Source organism: Canis lupus, chromosome X (assembly GCF_003254725.2).
Source record: "Canis lupus dingo isolate Sandy chromosome X, ASM325472v2, whole genome shotgun sequence".
Taxonomy (NCBI): Eukaryota; Metazoa; Chordata; class Mammalia; order Carnivora; family Canidae; genus Canis; species Canis lupus.
The window spans coordinates 80,531,647-80,556,526 of NC_064281.1; the positions used below are offsets into that span (position 1 = coordinate 80,531,647).

General features: G+C 34.5%; 1 protein-coding gene and 1 long non-coding RNA gene across 3 annotated transcripts in view; one reads left to right on the top strand and one right to left on the bottom strand.

Moving 5' to 3' along the window:
- Window positions 1-24,880, top strand: part of RADX (RPA1 related single stranded DNA binding protein, X-linked) — an 88,892-nt gene that overhangs the window by 55,656 nt on the left and 8,356 nt on the right. For both annotated transcript variants that reach the window (XM_025431534.3, XM_025431535.3), the window contains exons 12-13: window positions 13,834-14,124; window positions 22,079-22,246. In XM_025431534.3, coding sequence (XP_025287319.1) covers window positions 13,834-14,124; window positions 22,079-22,246 — 459 coding nt within the window. The remainder of the gene's footprint in view (window positions 1-13,833; window positions 14,125-22,078; window positions 22,247-24,880) is intronic.
- Window positions 7,096-23,766, bottom strand: LOC112649301 (uncharacterized). Its single transcript, XR_003129530.3, has 3 exons — window positions 23,686-23,766; window positions 23,345-23,390; window positions 7,096-7,184 (listed from the first exon to the last, which is right to left on the bottom strand). It is a non-coding gene; the product is annotated as an uncharacterized LOC112649301 (long non-coding RNA).

Below are 24,880 nucleotides of genomic sequence, written 5' to 3' on the forward strand. Positions count from 1 at the left end.
TTCTTCCAGCCTAATGCTCATTGCATCAAGCCTGTTTTCAATCTCATTTATTACATTCATCTCAGGTTGATTCTTTTTAAACTCTTTTTTTCCCTGTGGTAAGAGTATCACTGATGTCTTTTATTCTCTTCTCAAGCTCAGTGGGTGTTCTTATGATTGTTGTGTTAACTTTTCCATTAGGCATGTTACTTATATCTGTTTCACTTAGATCTCTGGCCATGGCCTTATCTTGTTCCATCATTTGGGGTAGATTACTCCATTTTGGCGTTTTATCTAAGTCTCTGCCTTCTCTGTGCATTAGAAAAGCCAGTCATGTCTCCTGCTCTCTCTTTAATGTGGCCTCTTCTCTCCCTTTAGTTGTGGAGTTTGTTCTATCAGTTTTCAGGTCTATTTCTGGGGTATTTAGGATGATTTTATGGTTGTCTAGATGTGTTCACGGGACAAGATGTGCCTAGGGTCCTCCTACTCAGCTGCCATCTTCTTCTAACTTTCTGGATTATTTGTCTTGCCAGAACTTACCAGAAGCCTTCCTGGTTTCTGATAATTTAAGCCATCCTAGGACAGAATGTCTGTTCAGCTAGGAAATGTGCTCCTCCACATTTGCCTTCTGACACAAGCTCTCAGATGCCTTGTTTGGCATCAAATAAGATGATTATAATCATCTTATATTTCCTTCATTCTATTCATATAATAAGTACTTCCTTCATTCTATTGATGTGATGTATTATATTTACTGATCTTTTTTGTTGAACTACCCCTCCATTTCTTGGCTAGATTGCACCTGGCCATAGTGTATAACCTTTAAAGAAGTTATTGGAATTGGTTTGCTAGTATTTTGTTGAGTATTTATGCATCTATATTAATAAGAGATGTTAGTGTTTTCTTTTCTAGTGATGTGTTTATCTGACCTTGGTATCAGGGTAATACTGGCCTCATAAAATGTGTTAGGAAGTGTTCTCTCATCTATTTTTTGGAAGATTTTGGAGATGGATTGGCATTAATTCTTTATTGTTTGATAGAACTCACCACTGAAGCCATCTGATGTTGGACTTCACATGTTTGGAGGATTTTTCAGTGCTCATTCAATCTCTTGTTATAGGTCTGTGGAGATTTTCTATTTTCTTCTTGAGTGAGTTTAGGTGATTTATTTCTAGGAATTTCTCTATTTCATCTAGGTTATCTAATTTGTTGGCATATGAATGTTCATAGTATTCTATTATAATACTTTCTATTTCTGTAATGAATCCCACTTTCATTACTGATGTTAATTATTTGTGTTTTCTCTCTTTTTGGGGGGAGTCAGTCTGGGTAAAGATGATCAATTCTGTTGATCTTTCAAAGGATGAACTTTTGGTTTCATAGATTCTATTATTTTTCTATTCTCCATTTAGTTTATGTCTATGTCTGCTTTAAGCATCATTTCCTTCTCTTGAGTTTAGTTTTCTATATTTCTCATTCCTCAAAGTATAATATTAGGTAGTTGAATTGAGGTCTTCTTTAATACTACCCTTTCAGCTATAAATTTCCCTCTGATAGCTATTTTCACTGTAGTCCATAAGTTTTATGTTGTATTTTTGTTTTCACTCATCTCAAGATATTTTATAATTTCTCTTGTGATTTCTTCTTGACCTGGATTTAAAGAAATCCACATTTGATGCAGGTTTGCCATGTAGCTTCTGCCCATCTTCAGGTCAGAGGTTAGAGCCATAATGGTAGGTAACCCAGACTGTATACACATACATAAACATGTGCAGACATATATACACACACAGAAAAGTATATTGTTTAATTTCCACATATTTATGAATTCCTCAGTTTTCCTTCAATTATTAACTTCCATTTTCATCCCATTGTGGTCACAGAACATACTTTGTGTCGGCAAGGATATGGAGAAAAGGATCTTATGTGCTGTTGGTGGGAATGTAAATTATACATTGATATAGCCATTTAAAAAACAGTATACAGATCCTTTAAAGTACTGAAAATAGATCAGCCTACCATATGCTCTCTCTATATATATATAGATATAGATATAGATATAGATATAGATATAGATATAGATATAGTTATATCTGACTGAATATACATGTATATATATGACTGATATACATATATGACAGATAGATAGATGATAGATAGATAGATAGATAGATAGATAGATAGAGACATAGATATATCTCCAAAGGGAATAAAAACAGTATCATGGATATCTGTATTCCCATGTCTATTGCAGCATTATCACAGTAGTCAATATGGTAGCAACTTTCTTGTCCATCAACTGATGAATGGGAAAAAAAATTGATCTATTTGTCCGTCTGTGTATATATAATGGAATAGCATTCAGCCATAAAATAGAAGGAAATTTTGCTATTCTGACAATGCAGATAAACCTGGAGGACATTGTGCTAAGTGAAATAATCCACACATAGAAACACAAAGATTGTATGATCTTATTTGTATGTAGAATCTAAAAAAATAGTACTCAGAAAACCTGAGAGATTAGAGGGTGCCAGGAGCTGAGGATCGTGTGAAACAGAGAGAAGTTGGTCATTGCATACAAACTTGCAGTTATAAGATGAATAACTTCTAGGGAATCTAATGTACAACGCATAATGGTTATAGTTAATAGTACTATATTTAATACTTTAAATTTGCTAAGAGTAGACTTTACGTGTAACTGCAAAAAAGGTAACTATGAGGAAATAAATATTAATTAGCTTAATTATGGTAATCATTTCACAGTCTTTCTTTCTCTCTCTCTCTCTCTATATATATATATAACTATCACATTGTACACTGTAAATATATACAAGTTTTGTCAGTTGTTACTCAATAAACATGAAAAAATAAAAACAAACAAGATACTTTGTATAGTTTCAGTCTTTATAAATTTATTGAGGCATATTTTGTGGCATGATACACAGTTTATCCTGGTGATATTTCATGTGGTTTTGATAAGAATGTGTATTACATTGTTGTTGAATAAAGTGTTCCATATATGTTATAGTTTTATAATGTTCACACCTGTCTTTCCTTATTCCCCTTCTGTTTAGATATTCATCCATTATTCAAACTGCCGTATTGAATTCACTCACTATTATCATAGAACTGTTTCTTCTTTTAGTTCTGTAAAAGTGTTTTTCCACATAATTTGGGACTGTGTTTTTAGGTGCAAATTAATTTGTAGTCGTTATATCTTTTTGATAAATAGACTCTTATCAGCATATAACATTCTTCCTTCTCTCTTGTAACAGTTTTTTTTCTTTAATTCTGCTTTGATATTAGTATGGCCCTCCAGCTCCCTTTTGGTTACTATTTGCATAAAGCAGATTTTTTCTATTGTTTTACTTTCAATTTACTTATGTCTTTGAATGTCTTATAGAAAGGATCTATTTTTTAAAAAAAGAAAGCATCTATTTGCCTGTTTTCCCACTTGCCAATCTCTGCCTTTTGTAGAATTTAATCCACTTATATTTAATCTAATTATTGATGCAAAAGGACATATTTCTGCCATTTGTTGTTTTCTGTTTCTCTTATACCTTTGTTGCCCTTTGTTTCCTCTGTTACTGCTTTCTTTTTTGTTCAGTAGATTTTTTTTTTATGACTGGTTTGATTTCCTTCACATTTATTTTTGTATATATTTTTAGTTATTATATTTGTGGTTGCCATGAGGGTTAAATTTTACATCATAAATTTATAACAATGTAGTTTAAATTGATACCAACTTAAGTTCAAAAGCATATAAAAATTGTGCTCCTATACAGCTCTCACATTCCCCCATTTATGTTCTTGTTATTTCAGATTACATCTGTATACATTGTGTGCTCTATAACATGGATTTATAATCATTTTGTATATTGTTTTATAGGTATTTGTTTTTATGTAGAAAATAAAAAGTAGAGATACAGACTAAAAATACAATTATCTTGGCTTTTATATTGGCCCATGTAGTTATTTTTAATAGAAATCTTTATTTCTAAATGAAGCAAGTTACTGCCTAACGACCTTTCATATCAATTTGAAGGACTGCTGTTAACATTTCTTATAGGGTAGATAGATCTAGTGGTAATAAACACCTCCAGCTTCTGTTAATTTTCTAATGTCTTAATTTCTCCCTCATTTTTGAAGGACAGTTTTGCTGGATATAGAATCGTATGCTTACACTTTTTTGTTTTCCTTAGCAATTTAGATATATCATCCACTGCCTTTGTTTTCTTTGGATATAGAATCTTTGGTTGATGGGTTTTTTTCCAATACTTTGAGAGATTCACACAAGAAAGGTTATAACCAAACTGATGAGAAGCAAAAAAAAGAGGCACCATGAAAGTAGCAAGAAAAAAGTGACTCCTCATGAGTAAGGAAGTCTCGTTAAGATTAATGGCAGATTTCTCATCAGAAACCACAAAGCTAAAAGTCAGTGGGATTTCAAATTTAGTTTTTCCTACTTGGAATTTGTTGAGCTTTATGGATGTGTACATTCATAACTTTCATCCGATTTGGGGATATTTTTTGCCATTATTTTTGTTCTTTTTCTCTCATCTCCTTCAGAGACTTGTATAATGTGAATATTGATCTGGTTGATGGTGTCCAACCAGTCCCTTACACTCTACTTTTCATTCTTTTCTTTCATTCTGCTCCTCAAACTAGATAATTTCAATTGAAATACTTTCAGATTTGCTAATTATATCTTCTGCCTGCTCAAATCTTTTGACTCCTCTAGTGAATTTTTCATTTCAGTTATTGAGCTTTTCAGCTCTAGAATTTCTATTAGATTACTTTCTATAATTTCTTTATCTTTGTTGATATTCTCAATTTTTTCATACATTATTTTCCTGGTTTCTTTTAGATCTTTGCTCATGTTTTCCTCTCGCCCTTTGAACATACTTAAGATAGTTGTTTTATTTTTTTAGTTTTTTAAAATATTTTATTTATTCACTCATGAGAGACACACAGAGAGAGGGAGAGAGAGGCAGAGACACAGGCAGAGGGAGGGAGCCCGATGTGGGACTCAATCCCGGGTCTCCAGGATCATGCCCTGGACTGAAGGTGGCACTAAACCGCTGAGCCACCGGGGCTGCCCAAGATAGTTGTTTTAAAGTGTTTGTCTCAAACATCCAAAGTTCAGACTTCTTCAGAGACTGTTTCTATCAATTTATTTTGTTCCTTTGAAAGGACCATACTTTCCTATTTGTATAATTTTGATTTCTTTGCAAAAACTAGAAATAAAAATATTAAAATATGGTAACTGGAAATTCTCCTCCTCGGGATTTGCCAGGGTTTTTAATTTTTTAAATATTTTATTTATTTAAGAGACACAGAGAGAGTGAGCAAGAGAGAGAGCACAAGCAAGGTGAGAGGCAGAAGGAGAAGCAGGCTCCTCACTGAGCAGGGAGCCCAATGTAGGGCTTGATCCCAGGACCCTGAGATCATGACCTGAGCTAAAGGCAGACATTTAACCCAATGAGCCACCCAAGTACCCCAGGGCTTTTAATTTTTTAAGTTGTAGTAGTCCATTTGTCTAGTGACATTTCCCAGAATTTTTTCAGGCTGTTTCTTGTTGCATGTGATCATTGAAATTTCTTTTACTTAGCATGTATTAAGTTATTTTTTTGGCAAGTGTTTCTTTAAATAACAGGAACTGATAACTGAGATACTAGCCCTTCCAATCTTTGCAGACTGGCTCTATATTTAGGCTCTCCTTCAATACTTAGATAGACTTCTTACACCTAGCCTAGGAATCAGCCCAGGGAGAAATGTTACGATCTCAGGTTTTTCTTGCATATGCATCTTACCCTGAGTGTGCACTTGGCTTTCTAAATTTCCAAAGATACAGGAATGCTTTTGAATACATCAATTTCTCAACAGAACTTTTGCCCCTGGCTTTTCCTGTCTGGCCTTAGGGCATTTATGTCTCAACTGTAATCTAATGCCCCAGATGTCTTTGGGTTGTTTGTCTACCTTCTAATGTTTTGCAGCAACGACCAATGCTATTCCAGCCTGCTTGAGTTCCAAATGAGGTGGAACAGAGACAGGAGTCTTGTATCAGTCCTTTAGAAAACTTCCAGAGAGGTTAGAACAGACCTCCACAAAAATTTGTGAATAGTATCTGCTCTGCTCCCTCTAGAACCTAGAACTAGGGTCCCATACTAGGAATGCAGGTTGCCTTCTTCAAAGGCAACCTTGCTGGGGAGAGGGGGGACAAAGGCAAGTAAAAATGCCGTAAAGTTTTCCTACTTCTTGATTCAGCCTTCGCTTTGTTGCTGTAAACTTTGAATTGTTTCTAGATTTCTGACAAGGAGGTCATTTCCGACAGTTTCTGCATATCTTTTAATGTTTCTGGGGGGGTGGGGGATGGGAGCTTTCAGTTGCCTATTCTACCATTTTGGCCAAATCATAAAGTTTTGTTGTTTCTTGATATTGTTGGTGGCTGCTGATAATAAATGCTTAGGTCCATTAATTCATAAGACACTGCAAATTGGTCATGACCTAATTCTATCATTCCTTCTTCATTTAGTAGCTGAAACACCTTTATAAGGAGAAATTTCTTCTGATTTATTATTTGGTTAATAAGATATACAGTTCATTGAGGAAAAGCAGAATAGATGCTTGATTCTTTCTCTTTATCAATTTTTAAAATTGAAATTGGATCCCTAGAATTTTCCAAATCACCAATTACTTGTTTGTTTTAGGTATTTTTCATAATGTTATGAACTCATGGATTTAAGTATATTTGATGTGTTTTTCCATTGTAATTACCAACCTCATTATTGTCACGCTATCTCATCTTTGGCTAGTAGGAAACTTGAAATTTCCTTATGAATCCTTTTGATATAATTCTAATGGTTTGCAATAGCTTTTTGATACCTGGTTTGACAAAGTATATCCATGCTCATTGTGAACATTTTCTGCTACAGACATGGAATCAGCTATTTCTCCACAGAGCTCTGGTATTTAGGCATTATGGGTGTCGATTGATACTGGTCTAGTTATTATTTCTAGGCCTTTGCAGTGGACAGAACTAGAAAATGTACTCAGCTGACTGGTTGGTTGCTTAGTTAAGACAAAATATCTTATGATTTCATTTTTATATTTTCAATTCACATTCTCAACTACAGAATTTTGACTTCGGAGATAAAGATAGAAGAGGCATTTTTCCACTCCCAAGAATCCTGGTTCTGAAGGCCCTGGAAATTACAGGATCAGAATATTATATAATTTGTTTGCATTCACTCACCACATATAAAAACAGTTTCAGAATAATCACTTCAACATTTGCATCCACAATATTACTATAAATAATTAAGGTTTATTTTGTTAGTTTGTTTTGCAGTATGCCCACTAGGAATACATTAATTATTATTCTTTAAAGCCACTTGTGTTATTTCTCTTTGTATGGTTATACTATCCACTCGATACACATTTAGGTTCATTCCTTTTATTTTGATGCTTAGGTTCATTTCTTTTATTACTTTCTTTAAATAAACACTTAATTTTCTAAATTATTTCCATGGTTCAATAGTCAAATATAGAAAAAGAATATATATTTAAAGAAATTTAGCTTTTATCCCTGCTCCTTTCACCTGTCCTTCTTGCCCACTGTAGGTGACTTTTTAATTTACCCTATCATATATTTTTCCATTGTTTGTTTTATAATATAAGCAGATATGTTTGTATTTCAAAGAGAGAGAATGAGTCATGCTCCTCTTTCTTATATAAATATGATACTACTACTTTTGAGAATAATTTGACAATACCAAATATGTTATACCCTCTGACCTATGTGTTGGGTACACAAGGGACATGCTCTAAGATGTTTATTGGAGCTATTGTAAATGATGTGACAATGAAGATAAGGATGTATGTATCTTTTCAAGTTAGTGTTTTTGTATTCTTTGGATAAGTACCCAGAAGTGGAACAGTTAGATCTATATGGTAAATCTATTCTTAATTTAAAAACAAAACAACCTCCATGCTTTTTCCCTACCAGCTACACTAATTTATATTGCCATCAACAGTGTATGAGGCCTCCCTTCTCCCCACATCCTCTCCAATAGTTATTTCTTGTCTTTTTGATAATAGCCATTCTCACAGGTATAAGGTGATATTTTGTTGTGCTTTAGATTTGTATTTTCCTAATAATTAGTGATGTTGAGCTTCTTTTCATGTGCCTGTTGGCCGTCTATAGGTCTTCTTTAGAAAAATATCTATTTAGATCCTCTGCCCTTTTGTTAATCAGGTTTTTTTTAATTGTTGAGTTGTAGGAGTTCTTTCTGTATTTTAGATATTAATCCCTTATCAGATATATGCAAATATCTCCTCCCATTGACAGGGTTGCCATTTGTTTTAATGATGGTTTGTTTCCTTTGCTATGCAAAAACTTTTTAGTATGATATAATCCCATTTTTGTTTTGTTTTGTTTCCCTTGCCTTTGGAGTCAGATTCAGAAACACATCTCTAAGTCTGATGTCTTAGTGCCTTAGGAGCTTACTGCCTATGTATTATTCTAGGAATTTTATGGTTTCAGGTCTTACATCCATGTCTTTAATGCAGTTTGAGGTAATTTTTTTAAAGATTTATTTATTCATGAGAGACACACAGAGAGAGAGGCAGAGACACAGGCAGAGGGAGAAGCAGGCTCCCTGCAGGGAGTCCAATGTGGGACTCGATCCCCGATCCCAGGATCACGACCTGAACCGAAGGCAGGCGCCCTACCACTGAGCCATCCAGGTGTCCCTTGAGTTAATTTTTGAGTATGGTATAAGTTAGTGGTTAGTCTCATCTTTTTTGCATGTGGCTATCCAGTTTTCTCAGCACCATTTATTGAACAACTGTCCTTTCTCCATTGTGTGTTCTCAGCTTCTTTGTCATAAAAGAATTGTCCATATATGTGTGAGTTTCTTTCTGGGCTCTCAGTTCTATTCCATTGATCTGTGGGCCTGTTTTTATGCCAGTATCATACTGCTTACATTACTATATAGCTTTGCAGTATATTTAGAAATCTGCCAGTATGATATCTCTAACTTTGTTATTCTTTCTAAAGATTGCCCTGGCTGTTTGAGGTCTTTAGTGGTTCCATACAGATTTTAGAATTACTTGTTCTAGTTCTGTGGAAAATTCCATTGGGATTTCGATGGAGATTGCACTGAATCTGTAGATTGCTTTGAGTAGTATGGACATTTTAACAATATTAATTTTTCTAGTCCATGAACACAGAATATCTTTCCCTTTGTTTGTGTCATCTTCAGTTGCTTTCATCAGTGTCTAATAGTACAGTTCTTTCACAGCCTTGGTTAAATTTATGTTTGGTATTTTATTTTATTCTTTTCAGTACAGTTGTAAATGGGATTGCTTTCTTAAATTCTCTTTCTGATAGTTATTAGTGTATAGAAATAACACACATTTCTGTATTTTGATTTTGTATACTGCATCTTTACTGAATTTGTTTTTTAGTTGTAAAAGGTGTTTTTAGTGTAAAAGGTGTTTTTTAGGAATATATATATATAATATATATATTTATATATATAATATATATATTTATATATATTTATTTTCTTGCTTTATTGCTGTGGTTAGAACTCCCAATACTCTATTGAAGAACAGTGATGACAGAGGATATCTTTGTCTTATTCCTGATCTTAGAGAAAATGCTTTCAATTTTTCACTGTTGAGTATGACAGTAACAGTATTGTTGAGATCACAAAACATTACAGGTAGCCTCTGACTTACACACTTTTTTTAAAACTGTATTTTATACTTGCTACTGAGTGAAAAATACCCTGTTCTTTTCTAGCCTTGTAGATCTTGCACCAAGATGGAGTGAGTGGATGCAAGGGGAGGAAGAGGCAAAGAAAATAACTCCTCACCCTCCCAAATGCTTCCATACATCCCTGACCATCACTTTTATCCATATAACAAAATTCTCAGAGTAGATTTTGTGAAGAAACAAAATCACCATTCCTACATACATACATTTATATGTTTTTTTTTACCTCATAACCTTAATGTGATCTTCTACTGAAGATTTTCCCCACTAAACATGTCTCTTCTCACCAGAAATTGGGTAAAATGAATCATTAAAATAAGTTATTATAATTATGTAATCATATATATGTATGTGCATATATACATACCAACAAGCCCATAATTTTGCTAGGTAATTAACCTGTATCTTTGTTGTGCATTAGGCTTAAAAACATAATGTGTCTTATATTATAATTTTAGTAGTATTCAACTAAAAATAAAAGAATTCCAGTTCATAATTTTCCATCATATTTTTAGAAAAACCTAAACTCTAGATGTATATATGTCTCCTAATTATTGCCTTTGAAATCTTGTTGTTCACTAACAATGACTGACAATATCTCTTGTATTGAATTCATGCCCATTTGTAGTAATTGTGAACATGTAATCAGGGTATTTTCAGAGGAATTTTTCAAATAAACATTTGTACCTTGCCAGTCCTTGATAAGAACACTCAAAGCATAGCAGATATTCTGACTTATTCCTGACAGGGTCAGTCATAGAAGATTTTTCCAGTAAGGTAGGTATAATAACTTAGTTTTTAAAAAATTGGAATAGCTTATAACTTTCCTTTGCATGTTCTTTTAGAACAAGTAAGTCAGGAATGTTCACTATAACTTGAGTCATTGTAAGAGCTACTTGTTCTAATTAAGTGCTTTTACTAGTTTGGGGAATGGAGATTTGTTTTAGAAGATAAACAAGGAAAAAAAGAAGATAAAAAAAGATTAAATCATTCTACAGTTCTCAGTTTAATACTATTAACTGAGTTTTCCTCTTGGCTCTGATTGATACCATTCTTTTTCATGTGTCATCACATTTCTTATTTTTGTTATCAAGCATTATCATAGAATTTAAGTGTGTTCATCAACTGAATTTTGAACTAAACTCTTTTGTAATATTGCATTATTTTGAATTTTTGGTGAGTAAGAAGTATATATTAAACTTCATCATCTCTTACAACTCAGTCTAGTACTTTACCCCATAAGAAATTTTTAGTAAGTTTCTGGCTAGGTTTAAAAAACTAAGAAAGTAGTCTGGGAATAAGGTATGTTTTAAAAGCAGGAGTGGTATATTAACCACATTGAATCTTTGCTGTTGAAATCCCCTTCAGTCTTAGCAAAGTTTTTTTAATGCTAGGATAATAATAAACACCAAGGCATATACCACGTGCAAGGAAACAATTTAGCAACCTTGGTAAACTCTGAAACAGAGGTGCTGTCAGTTTGTCTCAGCTAGCAGAACTGACAACATGAGAGTCTTGTTCCAAAATCTATTTTTTTCTGATTCTGCCATGTGTCTTCAGTTCTCAGGGCATATTATTCAATTAAAATATTATTTTACCAAATTCCTTAGCACAGTGTCTGGAATATATATAACAAATGTTCAGTAATTATTTGCTGAATGAATAAATGTCATAATGTGTAGGGAAGAAATTATATTCTGCTTCAGAAAATAAATGTGTTAGATAAACTGTACATAAGTGATAAATTGACTTGATGATAAAAAACTAATCAAAAATTGAAGAGGGGGGATTCCTGGGTGGCTCAGCGGTTTAGTGCCTGCCTTTGGCCCAGGGCGTGATCCCAGGATTGAGTCCCACATCGGGCTCCCTGCATGGAGCCTGCTTCTCCCTCTGCCTGTGTCTCTGCCTCTCTCTCTCTCTCTCTGTCTCTAATGAATAAATAAATAAATAATCTTTAAAGAAAAACAAAAAACAAAAATTGAAGAGGTCTTCTTGAAGGAGAGTTATATCAATGAAATAGACTGTATTTTGTATCTGTTCAGGCTACTTTTAGCGAAGATTAACAAAATTTTATCAGAAGCTTAAATTCCACCAATGGTGAGAGGTGGTCCCATGACTAACAATTATGAATTTGAATTAACTTGAATTTGTCACTGAATATAAAAGGAATATATGTTTATTTAAGGGAGTCTGGAAAATACAGAAAAAAGTATAAGGAAGGTAATTACAAATCTTAATAATTCCAGCAACACAGAAAAATAATATCTATTTTTAATATTTTAGAGGAAAAGCTTATTTTGAAAATGAATGTAGTCCTCTCTTCACTTCAATAAGAATTACCTTTTGGACATTCAATTTACTTTTTAAATCATTTATTTTTTTATTGGAGTTCATTTATTTTTGCAAATAATAAACTGATATTTATTTAGTTCATTATAATATAAAACATTAGAAACATAGAGAATTAAAGTTTTTCCTTTCATTGTAAAAATGTTACCAACAGTAGTTTGAACAGCATTTGCCTTTTTTTTTTTTCATCACATGACTTACATTACGAAGCAAGTCGTTTTTCTATGCCTTTGCCTTTGTGAATTGTTATATTCCTTTCTAAGTTTGGATCAGCTTCCAACATTTTATCCTTTGCACTTTCAATGTTATGAAATATCTCTGAGAGTTCTCTTAATGTGAATTTTTTTCTTGGCATCACCTCCTCCAGGACATCTTCATCCTATTTGTCACAACCACTTTTCTCATTTATGTTGATAATTTCACTTTCAGTAGGTTCCTTTGGCTGCATATCTAAAGTCCCTCAAATTGGCAGCAGGATTGGAATTCCCACCATCAGCTTTTTCTTCTAGAATTCTATTTATCTTTAATTCACATTTCTCCTCCAACGTTATCACTTTGTTTCTTTTTGACACTTTCATCCTTTTTAGCCAATTCCCCCTTTCAATGATCCATTTTTGTAAAATGTCATGTAGGTTTATTGCTGAGAAGCAAAGAGGCAACACAACTACACACTTTCTCATCTCTGCATGAACTGAGTAACAGATACACCATGACTTTGAAAGAACTGATTGGTCACTGATCATAGTGATTTGTGGATTGAAAGACTATTAGTGAAGTTTGCACTTCTTGCACTTACAATTAATATATTGTGCTAACTGAAATTTAGATCATATCATTGGGACTCTGGTGTTCTATAACTAAATTATGATAATTGACATTTGTGCATACGGGAACTTGTGCATATAAAGTGAGGACTGTCAGTATAGAATTTTAGAGCTTCTATAACTTCCTGGTTATCTCTTATAACATTAAAAAAATGCCTCTTTTTGGGACGCCTGGGTGGCTCAGTGGTTGAGCATCTGCCTTAGGCTCAGGGCGTGATCCCAAGTCTGGGATTGAATCCTGCATTGGGCTCTCTGTGAGGAGCCTGCCTCTCCCTCTGTCTATGTCTCTGCCTCTCTCTCTGTCACTGTGTCTCATGAAGAAATAAATAAAATCCCTAAAAAGTCTCTTTTTATCTCTAAAAATATTCCTGCTTTATTGTAAACTTTGCCTGATATTAGTATAGCTATACCTTTTGTTTATGTTTGAATATTGTGTCTTTTTCCATCCTATTACTTTTTATCTTTCTGTGTAATTATATTTATCATAATTTGTTTGACGTCAATATATCATTATTTTTCAGGCTATATTTTCCCACTGGAGTATTTTAGTCTAATTACATTGAATGCATATAATTAATGATGTTTAGTTTTTTTTATTGGAGTTCAGTTTGCCAACATATAGCATAACACCCAGTGCTCATCCCATCAAGTGCCCCCCTCAGTGCCCGTCACCCAGTCACCCCAACCGCCCACCCACCTCCCTTTCCACCACCCCTTGTTCGTTTCCCAGAGTTAGGTGTCTCTCATGTTCTTGGACATTCAATTTACATTTTATATGTGGTCGTTTGATTTTTAAAGTTAAACTATTCCTCATTAATCTGTGCTTTTTTTTTGTACTGAATGACTTGATTTGGTTAGTTTACAGGTCCTCATTGTGTCTCATTGTGTCTTTAACAGGTCGAGAAAGCGCAAGCACTAGTACCATAGGGAAAGCCAGAAAAACTATAAGCGATAGGTGGGAAAGCCAGCTATGGAGAGAGAAAAAGTTTGGCTTAATAGATCACCTGCATTACAGCCATGTTTATCCTGAAAGTATCCCACGGAAGTTTATTTTTGAGCAGAGAAAGTTTCTTACTGAGCAGTTTAATTCTCAGCCTGCAAAATACATACCACCGGAGGGAAGGCCCCCAAAACTTGATGACTTTAAGAGCGCCCGAAGCCTTGGGCATTTTGAAGTGACCATCCTAGGTAAGTGAAGTGTTCTTTTCTTTGAATATTATTAACTTAATATATTTTCAATATATATGATACTATTTTGCTTGAAAAAATTAAGCTCCCCACCCCCCAAAAATATATTTATTTAGCTCAAGCCAATCGAGAAATGGAGCAGTAGTTCTGGAATACATTAAGCTCTGTACGCTTTTAACATCGGCAAGTCCTGGAAAAGTTTTTGGGCCAAGAAGAATGGGAACCAGGGTAACTTTCCTTACCCCTGACCACATGACTACTTCTAAAATTGATTTTGTATTTCTTTAGGCACCACTTTTTTGCTCATGTTTTCTGCCTCTTTCTCAGTGCATCTGAACTGTTGAGAGGTAAAATGTGGGTTAAAGAGAAAAGGGATACTAAACAAGAGAAGCTCCTATGAACAGAAGTCTATTTAGCCCCTAAAAAACTAAAATTCTCAACTAAGGTTGTAACAGAAAGAAGATAAAAAACTTCCCTGGTCTGTAAGGGAAAATAAACTGATTTTCGCGGGTTGTTCAAAACTGAGAAGTGACTATAGGACTTAGAGAAATTTAAAAGTCAGCACATTTTTTAAAGAGAACAACCTGATGGTTCACCAGAGGGGAGATGGGTAGGGGGCTGGTTTAAATAGGTAATGGGGATGAAAGAGGGCACTTGCTGCGATGAGCCGCCCGATGTTATATGGAAGTGCTGAATCACTATATTGTGCACCTGAAACTAACAATACACTGTATGTGCACTAATTAGAATTTAAATACAAACTTAAGGAAAGTCAACACATTTTTTAAACTTGTATTTAATTTTATATTTGTTTCCAATGAATGAAAAGTACACAAAAAATTAATTCTAAAAGAAAATCTTAGCCAAAATGAGCTATTCTCAGAGTCAAGGAAAATTTTTTTATTTGTATTTATGTCTAAAAGAAAGGTCTTGTTACCTTAAATTAAAAGAATGAGGAAAAGTCATTAGCAAATTAATTTATGAAAGAAAATTCATAATTTTCTATGAAAAAAATTTCTATGAAAGAATTCATTTCATAGATTTTTATATCTACAGTACTGGAATGAATTATGTTGACCTTTATCAGGATACCCTCTTCCTTTTTACTCTCTCCCACTCCCTCTTCCTTGCCTCCTCACATGTAAGTATGTACATATGTGTGATTGTGTGTATGTATACACTCTATGAAAACTGAATTTCTACGGACTGTTATACATGTCAGACTTAAGTTTCAAATGCTTCTTTTACTAGACTGCATTACTTGGTCTCTTTATATCACTTAAAAGCAAGAATCAAATGTGAAGAGGACAAATATGTCATTCTGCCCAACCAGCTCTGGTGCACATTAGAATTTTGCTGTTTTATGTCCTATTTTCAAAGACTTAAGATGATTTACAGGGATAAAAACAGTGAAAACTAAGCCACAGATGGATAAAACAAAATAGAACATTTACAAGGAAACAAAAAGTATGTGTTAATAGGTACTTGCAAATAACTAGTTACCATTTGGCCGTAATTTTTGGTGAACTTTCTGTCAGAAAGAAAGAAGGGGACTTTTTTCCTGATGAGGTATTTAATTTTAAAGTTAAAAGAAGTTTGGATATCATCTATTCCTACACCCTGGCTAGGTAGAACCCAGGCCATGATTAGAAATCATGTCTCTTGAGTCTCTAAACATATCTTCTATTGCAGAGAAAACAAACATTCATGTAAAGGAAGCCTTTTATTTTTTCCTTTATCAAAACTCAAATCTGATTTTACCATATGAAACTATTGTGCAAGTAGCATAGAATAAAAGTGGGTTGGTATCTTCAACTATAGTTTTCTTTTTTAACTATATGGAAATGCTCTTCAGATAATTGATTCTTGCATCAAACTTATACAATCAGTATAATAATTAGTCAAATCTTGGTAACATTTCTGTAAAGGAGTATATTTTCACCTTAATTATCACATAATCCAAGTATTTAGCTAATGGTTTAACTTAATATAATATACAAATGAACTCTAGAGAACTAAAATAAATGGTACTGATCCATTGATTCTTTTTTTTCTATTTCAGGTTTTTATTTAAATTCTAGTTACATGACATATAGTGTAATAATTAGTTTCAGGAGTAGTATTCAGCAATTCATCACTTACATACAATACCTAGTGCTGATCCATTGATTCTTATAGAACCTTGATGGGAGGGGGTAGCCTATCAAAATCACTTGAGGGAGATCTTGCCACACTCCTTAAAATTCTGGTACACTCCAGAGAAGCAGCCTATTCAGTGTCCCTTAACTTTCTAAGGGAGACTTATTGCTAGACCAGAACCAATGACAAGGAATGTGTCCTGCTTGCCAGGTATGTAGAAGTAGAATTAAGATTAAGAAATACTACTCTCTTAATAGGACTCGAAGTATAGATATTCTCAGATTTTGATTAAAATAAGTGGTAAATAGGGCAGCCCCCGTGGCGCAGTGGTTTAGCACCTGCCTTCCACCTGGGGCATGATCCTGGAATCCCAGGATAGAGTCCCATGTCAGGCTCCCTGCATGGAGCCTGATTCTCCCTCTGCCTGTGTCTCTGCCACCTCCCTCTGACACTCATGAATATATAAATAAAATTTAAAATAAATAAATAAGTGGTAAATATCAAATGTGAAAGTAGTGAACTTATACCTTTTGTGAAAGTATGAAATGTAAATTGTATTATGAGATCAGACAAATGGCCTAGCCATTGTAAGCAAGGCATGAGCAATGAACTCAAAAAAGACCATTACATCTCCTAATAATGTACTATTTGTTAAAAGATATAATCTTAAAACCAAAAGACAACCTTATGTGTGTTCTATATAAGGGGGTACACTTATTCTGTAAGGGCCAAGTAGTAGATGTTTGAGGCTTTGCAGGCCATACAGTATCTGTCCCAACTAGTATTTCTGCTGTTTTTGTGTGAAAACTGCCATAGACAATATATAAATGAACGTGTATGGCTCTGTTTGGATAAAACTTTATTTAAAAGACACTGAAAAAAATAAAAGAATAAAAGACACTGAAATTTGAATTGCTTATAATTTTCACAGGTCACAAAATATTCTTCTGATTTTTTTCAAAGATTTAAGATGTAAAAAAAAAAAACATTCTTACTTCAGGGGTTGTTTAAAACCAGGTACAAGCTAGATTTGACCCCCAGGTCATAAATGCTGACCCCTGTCCTAGACCTCTGTTTTTAGATAAAACTAGCTAAACCAATCCAGGCAGATAAATCAATATGATATTTAAAATTCTTCCAACATGAAGATTGTCCACCTACATTGATACTATCTTCCAGTAATTGATTATCTCTCTGCAATATCTTGCTGATCTCTAGAGGACCCAGTAATTTTGAAGTGTCTCATTCTGGAAGCCAGAAATGTTATTCACACCACAACCTTGTTATAATCATTATCTGACTGGTCTAGGGTGAATCATTATTGAAAACATTGAATTATTAATCTTCCTTCTTACAGTTCTAATGGCTTCCAACAACCAGTTGGGTACTGTTGCAACATCAGAAACCTATTCCAGAAATGCTGATTCTTATATTAAAATCCTTGCTACGCATCTCACTTGCTTCAAATAAATAGATATTTTTAGTAAGTGCTAAAACCTCAGTCCATTGCTTATAATGAAATAACACACATTTCACAAAGAAGATACTGGAAAGAGGTAACAAACTAAATTTTCAGTGCCTTTAGGCCCAGTTACAAAATCTATTGGTTCTGTCTCTCCCAATTTTAAGAATTATTCCTCCTTTAAATATAAGAAAAGTTTTCAAAACCTAGATTGAACTTCTAGATGGTATTAGTATATCATTGGCCCAGTTAACACTGATTTAGTTACCCATGAAATGCTGTGAGTCAATCAAAGCTTAGGAGTCCTCTCTTCGAGGGCGACAGAACATGAGAGACTCCTAACTCTGGGAAACGAACAAAGGGTAGTGGAAGAGAAGGTGGGCGGAGGGATGGGGTGACTGGGTTACAGGCACTGAGGGGGGCACTTGACAGGATGAGTACTGGGTGTTATACTATATGTTGGCAAATCGAACTCCAATAAAAAAAATATACACAAAAATAAAAAGAAGTCCTCTCCAATTTGCATTTGACTTAAGCAATTAGGATCATAATTCAGCCAGCCTTTTGTAAACTTCTGAAGGTTATCCACTTTGTCTCTTAGAATTCAAGAGAGAGAGAGACCCCCAATTTTTATATGGTTTGTTCTTTTCCTTTTTTGCAATATGCATTTAAATGATAATTTAAATTTTTAATAGCGTTAATTGTAGCATCAAAGCAATTTAATGTGCTGTATTTATATTGAAATAATAAGGATTTACTTACCTTGACTTTTTTCTCCTTTTTAAAGCAACCAAACAGGCCAACATAACTCCTCCCCTCCTTGGTACTAGCCTGCCTGCAGGCTCAGAACCAATTATTTGTACCCATAAGATATGCCTCCTTCCTTGTTGAAGCCTATTCGATCCATTGACTGAGTAGCAGTTTTTCCACTGTTGGTTCCCTCACTAGCTACATCCTTAGGATATCCTATCCCACCAAGATGCTTCTCCACCTCGTATCTCAGTAGAGCAGTACACTGGATTATATGGGTTCCAGAGCTAGATTGCTATTGCCACACCTTAATTCTGTCCCTTATTTCATAGCATAATGAAAGTAATTGTAATTTAATCATAAAACCTGGAGTATCTACTATCAGATTTCATCATCATAAGACATCCTTTTCCCACATATTTTAACATCTTTGAAAATCAGTCTGCATCTTACAATTGAAGTCAAGCTTTTGTTCAGTTGGTAGTATTTTTCTCAATGGCATCTTAGATTTAGTAAAATACGGCATATGCAATGCATTATGGGATTATATGCCTCCCTTCCAATGCAAACACATACACTAACTTTCACACTTTTTAGTGGAAAAGAAATTCAGTAATCACAAAGAGTTGAGGAAGAAGATATATAAATTGCATATAATACACATTACAAAAGAGTAATACGAGCTTACTTGTTTGATTTTATATTTTCCTATAATTTTGAATGAGTCCAGATATATGATCACATTTACCTAGATAGATAGTAAGGTATAAGTTACTTACTAAAGTAACTCATCAACAGTAAGTCACCACTGAAATATATATGTATGCACATCGTGGGGAGGATGTTTATGTTCATCTCCTTTGGTAACAGGAATACAGATGAATTCATATTTGAACACTTAATGCATAGATGTCTTAAAGTCTAGGTATTTGAAAATTACAGGTAAAGAATGCACAAACATACTTTCATTTGCTCAATTTAACAAATATTTACTGAGCACCTAATGTGTGCCCAGCACTGTTCTAGGTCCTGAGGTTACGAGGTTATATGAGTGAACACAACAAATAAGAGAGCTTGCTATAAAAAAGAGAGAGAGAGAGAGAGCTTGCTGATAAAAGAAATAACAATAAGTTCTAGAAGAAAGAGGTTGGAGAATAATGTAGTAGAAAAGGATTAGGGATGCTTGGGTGACTCAGGTCGTAACCCCAGGGTCCTGACCTGGAATGAGTCCCACATCAGGGTCCCTGCAGGGAGCCTGCCTCTCCCTCTGCCTCTCCTTCTGCCTCTCTCTGTGTCTCTCATGAATAAATAAATAAAATCTTTAAAAAAAAAAAAGAATTACGTTTTATCTTTTTTTTAAGGGGGGAAGGGGCAGAAGGAGAGGAGGAGAGAGAATCTCAAGCAGGCTCCATGCCCAGCACAGAGCCCAGTGCGGGGCACAATCTCATGCCTGAGATCATGACCTGAGCTGAAATTAAGAGTCAGAGGCTTAACCGACTGAGTCACACAGACACCCTGAAAAGGATTACATTTTAATAGAGTGGAGGTCTCCCAGAAAAAGCAACATTTCACCAGAATCCTGATGGGGGTGAAGGAACCATTTGGTTATCCGAGGAAAGAACATTGTAGGCACAGAAACAGCAAGTATGGAGGCCCTGAGGGCTGTTTACTTATACATTTGTACCCTGAACTCTAGTTTTAACCAAAGAACTCATGACAGATTTCGTGAGTAATGATGAAGCTAACCTCACAGTATTTTATAATTTAGAAAATAACTCAAAATAGTATCAATGACTCACTGATAATCAAACTAACTTCCTGAGAATATCAGGATTTACACCTTCTGGTATTTTCTCAATTCTAAGCATACTTTCTTTTCTTTTTCTTTTGTTTTTTTTTTTTTGTTTTTTTTTTTTTTTTACATTTGCTAGTTGGAATGCATCTTACAGTCAATGGGCACATTTAATGCAGAGTTTCCTTTTTATTAAAACTATTATTCAGTTGATGGTATATCTTAGAGTTAGATTTGATCTTAGAATTAAGGAAATCACATACCAGCATGCGCACTCCACGTGGATTTTCCAACATAGCTAAGAGTTATGAGGTGGTTATACTTCTTTTTTTTTTCTTTATACAATTGTGGTTATACTTCTCATACCAGATTGAAATCCTCAGTAAATTCTAGATATCGTGACTATTATAGTTGATGAATACCAAATTTTAGTAATCCTTAAAACCTTTAAGTAGCCCTTAATTGTATGTTAAATTAAAGCTGTGGAATTTTAGTGTCACTTGCCCATAAAAAGCAAAGAATGGACTTGCATTTCTGGATCCGCTTACAGCTTAACAGGAAGGAGTTTGTTTACCTATCACTGACCCATGCACAGTAAAGATTTGCTGTCCCAATGAGTAGAGGAGCTATTAAGGTCATAGAATCTGTGACGCTTGCTGGCTACATGTCAGGGAAGAACAAAAAGAAGGAATTAAATATAACTTCCAGGTTTCTGTTTTGGGTGACTGGGTAGAATTCATAGGGTTTTCAAGTTGTGTTCTGTGTGTTTACCCTTCTTTCACTCAAAATGGTCTCCTTACTCTGATCTATAGTTTTGGCTACTCCCTGCCCCACCTAAAATACCTTCTCTCTCTCTGTTTATTTAAATGCTGTTCATCCTTTCATACCCAGCTCAAAGCCTTGCCTCTAAAATGTCTTTTTTTAAAGATTTATTTATTTATCTTAGAGAGTATGCAAGCACAGGAAAAGGCAGAGGGAGAGGATGCAAACCCTCAGGCCTGACTCCCTGCAGAGTGCAGAGTCCAATTCAGGACTCGATTCCAGGTCCCTGAGATCATGACCTGAGCTGAAATCAACAGTTGGACACTTAAGCAACTAAGCCACCCAGGTGCCCCTACAAAGTCTTTTTTATCCACCCTAGTTGACATTGACCCATGCAAAGAGATGACAGTCACAGGTCAGTACTCTACTTTGATAGTTCCCCCATAGCCCTTTTTCTACTGCAACCTTTTATAGCCCTAATGGTGAGTAAATGAAGTTTTTATTGTATAATTAAGGACAAATGGGACCTTGTTACTACCATCCCTGGCTTTGCTTGAGTCATAAATCCTTAAGTTCAAATGATAATAAGGGAACCAATAGTCATCTCTGAATTATTCTGTCCTGTAATGGTCCCTGACATAATGACCAAGAAAATGTTCTACATGTCTTCATTTATGTGACCAGGCCATCCTCTGGATATTAAAATTTAAACCTTCTACCAGTAGGTAAAACATTTTGGGTTTTTTGTGTGTGTGTGTGATTTTTGTGGGTTTTTTGTTTTGTTTTGTTTTTTTTGGTTTTGGTTTTTGGTAAAATATTTTGGATTGTTATATCCAGCAGTGGTGATAGACTGCTCAAGTGTCTCCTCTTTCAACCAGCTGCATGTATTCATAAAGTTTTGCACAGCAAAGGGTTTAGTTCCTATCTCTGAAACGGTACATTTATATGTGTGAGGCTGTTTGGCACATTTCAGGATCAAACCAGCAAACCAGGCCTCATTAACTTCATGTATTAACCCACTTTCAACAAAGTGTGGTTTTTCTATACAGGTCTGAACCATGAGATCGCAATTGATGTTGCATTCCTGCCCATGTATTGTCCAGAAGATCTCCGAACATCTCAAATCGACACATTATTGACCTGCATGAATTACAGCTGTGTCTATCCGCAGGATGGAGCTGGCAATGACAGATTGCCAGGTCCAAGAGCACTTGCAGGTAACACAATCTCAGTATTCCTTTCACTCAGAAGATAAAATTAATATTGTAAACAGTTCTAATCTTAAGATGTTATTATATAAATAGTTCTAGCCTTAACATTCAATATAATTTAAAGGGTTATTTGGTAAATGTACCCCAAAACTTATAAATGAGAATATATTTTTGAATAAAATTGGAATATGTGCTGCCGAAGCGAGCACAAATAAAATTGGACAAATTAATGGTTTTTGTTCCAGGTAGACATTAAGAATGTTCTCTTAGAATACATTTCTAAATCTAAGTATTCATTAAATTAAGTGGTATGCACATGGAGCAGTGCCAATTCAACTCTTCTCTCCTTTTAACTCAGGCAAGATGATTTTTTCTTTCACCTTACAATTGCCTGAAATTTTAATACCTCCATGCTGTGGTACAGTATGGTTGTTTCTCTGATAAATGTTTAGCTATTCAAGTGCTATGCAATAAATTCCTTGAGGACTGCTGGGAGTTCATGCAATCCCAATAGTGACTTCAACCAACTAATTGTTTAGGCTACTACATAATTTCTATACTCCCATAAAATTATATATCCAATTATAATTATCCACTTGCTGTTGTCGTTTCTATTTCCTGAGCAGGTAATAAAGTTTCTAGCAGTTTTCATTGAGCTTTGAAGGTTTTTGCATTGAAGAGAGCTTTTAAGATAGCCTTTATTATCATGGGGTTTTGTGGTGGGTCTTTCTAAGTTGATGAAACTCTTGAGGGTATATTGTTTTTAAACAAGTCTTATGAGCTGTGCCTGATGATGAAGTAACTTTTGGCAGTAATGATTACTACAAACTGAAGTTGAATATCTGACTTTATAAGAATCTTTTATTTTTTCCACAGTTCATTTTAGAGATGTATTAGTTGACTTACAGGATTACTTCCTACATTGCAGCTCTTTAGACTTCCAGAAATTCCAAATTTTTTAATTAGTGCCCTAATATATAGTTTAAATATCTGTGTACTCATTTTCTTACTGTGTACAACATCTACTACCATCACATTTTTTCTATTATATGTATATGTTATTATTGGTATCATATACCAAGGCAAAAATTCTCAGCTACTTACCAGTTGCTCATGCCAGTTGTTCTTCAGAAGTCACTAACATGGTCACCTGAAAAAACATAGTATCGTTCTGCCAAAGCAATTAATATTTGAGACATGAAGGGCAAGAATCACTCAAAAAGTGATGTGGTAATCAAAACCAAGGTGATTTGTTTCAAATAGAAAAAGTCATGTTTTTCATGACATAACATTATTCATAATAATGATAGTGTCCCTTTAGCTTTGTGCCAAGCATTGTGCCTAGGCATTTTACATAAATTACAGTTACTCCTAATAAAAGCCTTGCAAGGTAAGCATTAGTATCCCCTATTTATAGATGGTTTGATTAAAAATCAGAGACTCACCAGCATGGGTAACAGCTGGAATTCGAAGCCAGATCCGCCAGATTCGAAACATTCCTGTTCCTTCCAGAATTCCAAACTGAAGATTAAAATAAGTACAGAATAATGAATTGCAGTAGCTTCTACCTTTGGTGTCATCTTTTAAACATTTTGTGTAACCTAGTTTCTTTTTGATTACAAAAGCTGTATATGTTCACAGTTCAAAAATTCAAATGGTACACAAAGTCATTGTGTAAGAGTAAAGTTCCCCTCCCTGCCTATGCAGGTCCATCCCCTTCTGCCAACTCACTCATCCCCTCTCTAGAAATAACCAGTAAATACTCTTTGAATCCTTTAAGAAATTATTTTTGCATATAACAGTATATATTCTATTTCTCCTCCCTCTCAGAGTCTTTTTTTTTAATTCCAATATAGCTAACATACAATGTTATATTCATTTCGGGTGTACAAGATAGTGATTCAGCTAGCTATCCCATATATCACCCAGTGCTCATCACAAGTGCACTCCTTAATCCCCATCGCCTATTTGAGCCATCCCTCTACCCACCCCCATTCTGGCAACCACCAGTTTGTTCTCAATATTAGGAGTCTATTTCTTGGCTTGTTTCTCTCTTTTATTTTCCTTTGCTCCTTCACTTTGTTTCTTAAATTCCACATATGAGTGAAATCATGTGGTATTTGTCTTTCTCTGACTTATTTCACTTAGCATTATACTCTCTCTCTCTCTCTCTCTCTCTCTATATATATATATATATATATATACTCTCTCTCTCTCTCTCTATATATATATATATTATACTCTCATCCACCTCGTTGCAGATGGCAAGAGTTCATTCTTTTTTATGGCTGAATAATATTCCATTGTACATATATACACCACAGCTTCTTTATCCATATACCTATCTATGCACACCTGGGCTACTTCCATAATTTGACTATTATAAATAATGCTGCAGTAAACATAGGGCTGCATGTATCCTTTTGAATTAGTGTTTCTTTTAATTCTTTGGGGAAATACCCAGTAGTGCGATTGCTGAATCATAGGGCAGTTTTTAACTTTTTGAGAAACCTCGATACTGATTTCCAGAGTCACTGCACCAGTTTGCAATCTCACCAACCAGTGCAAGAGGGTTCTTTTTCTCCACATCCTCATCAACACTTGTTTCTTGTGTTGTTGATGTTAGCCATTCTAACAGGG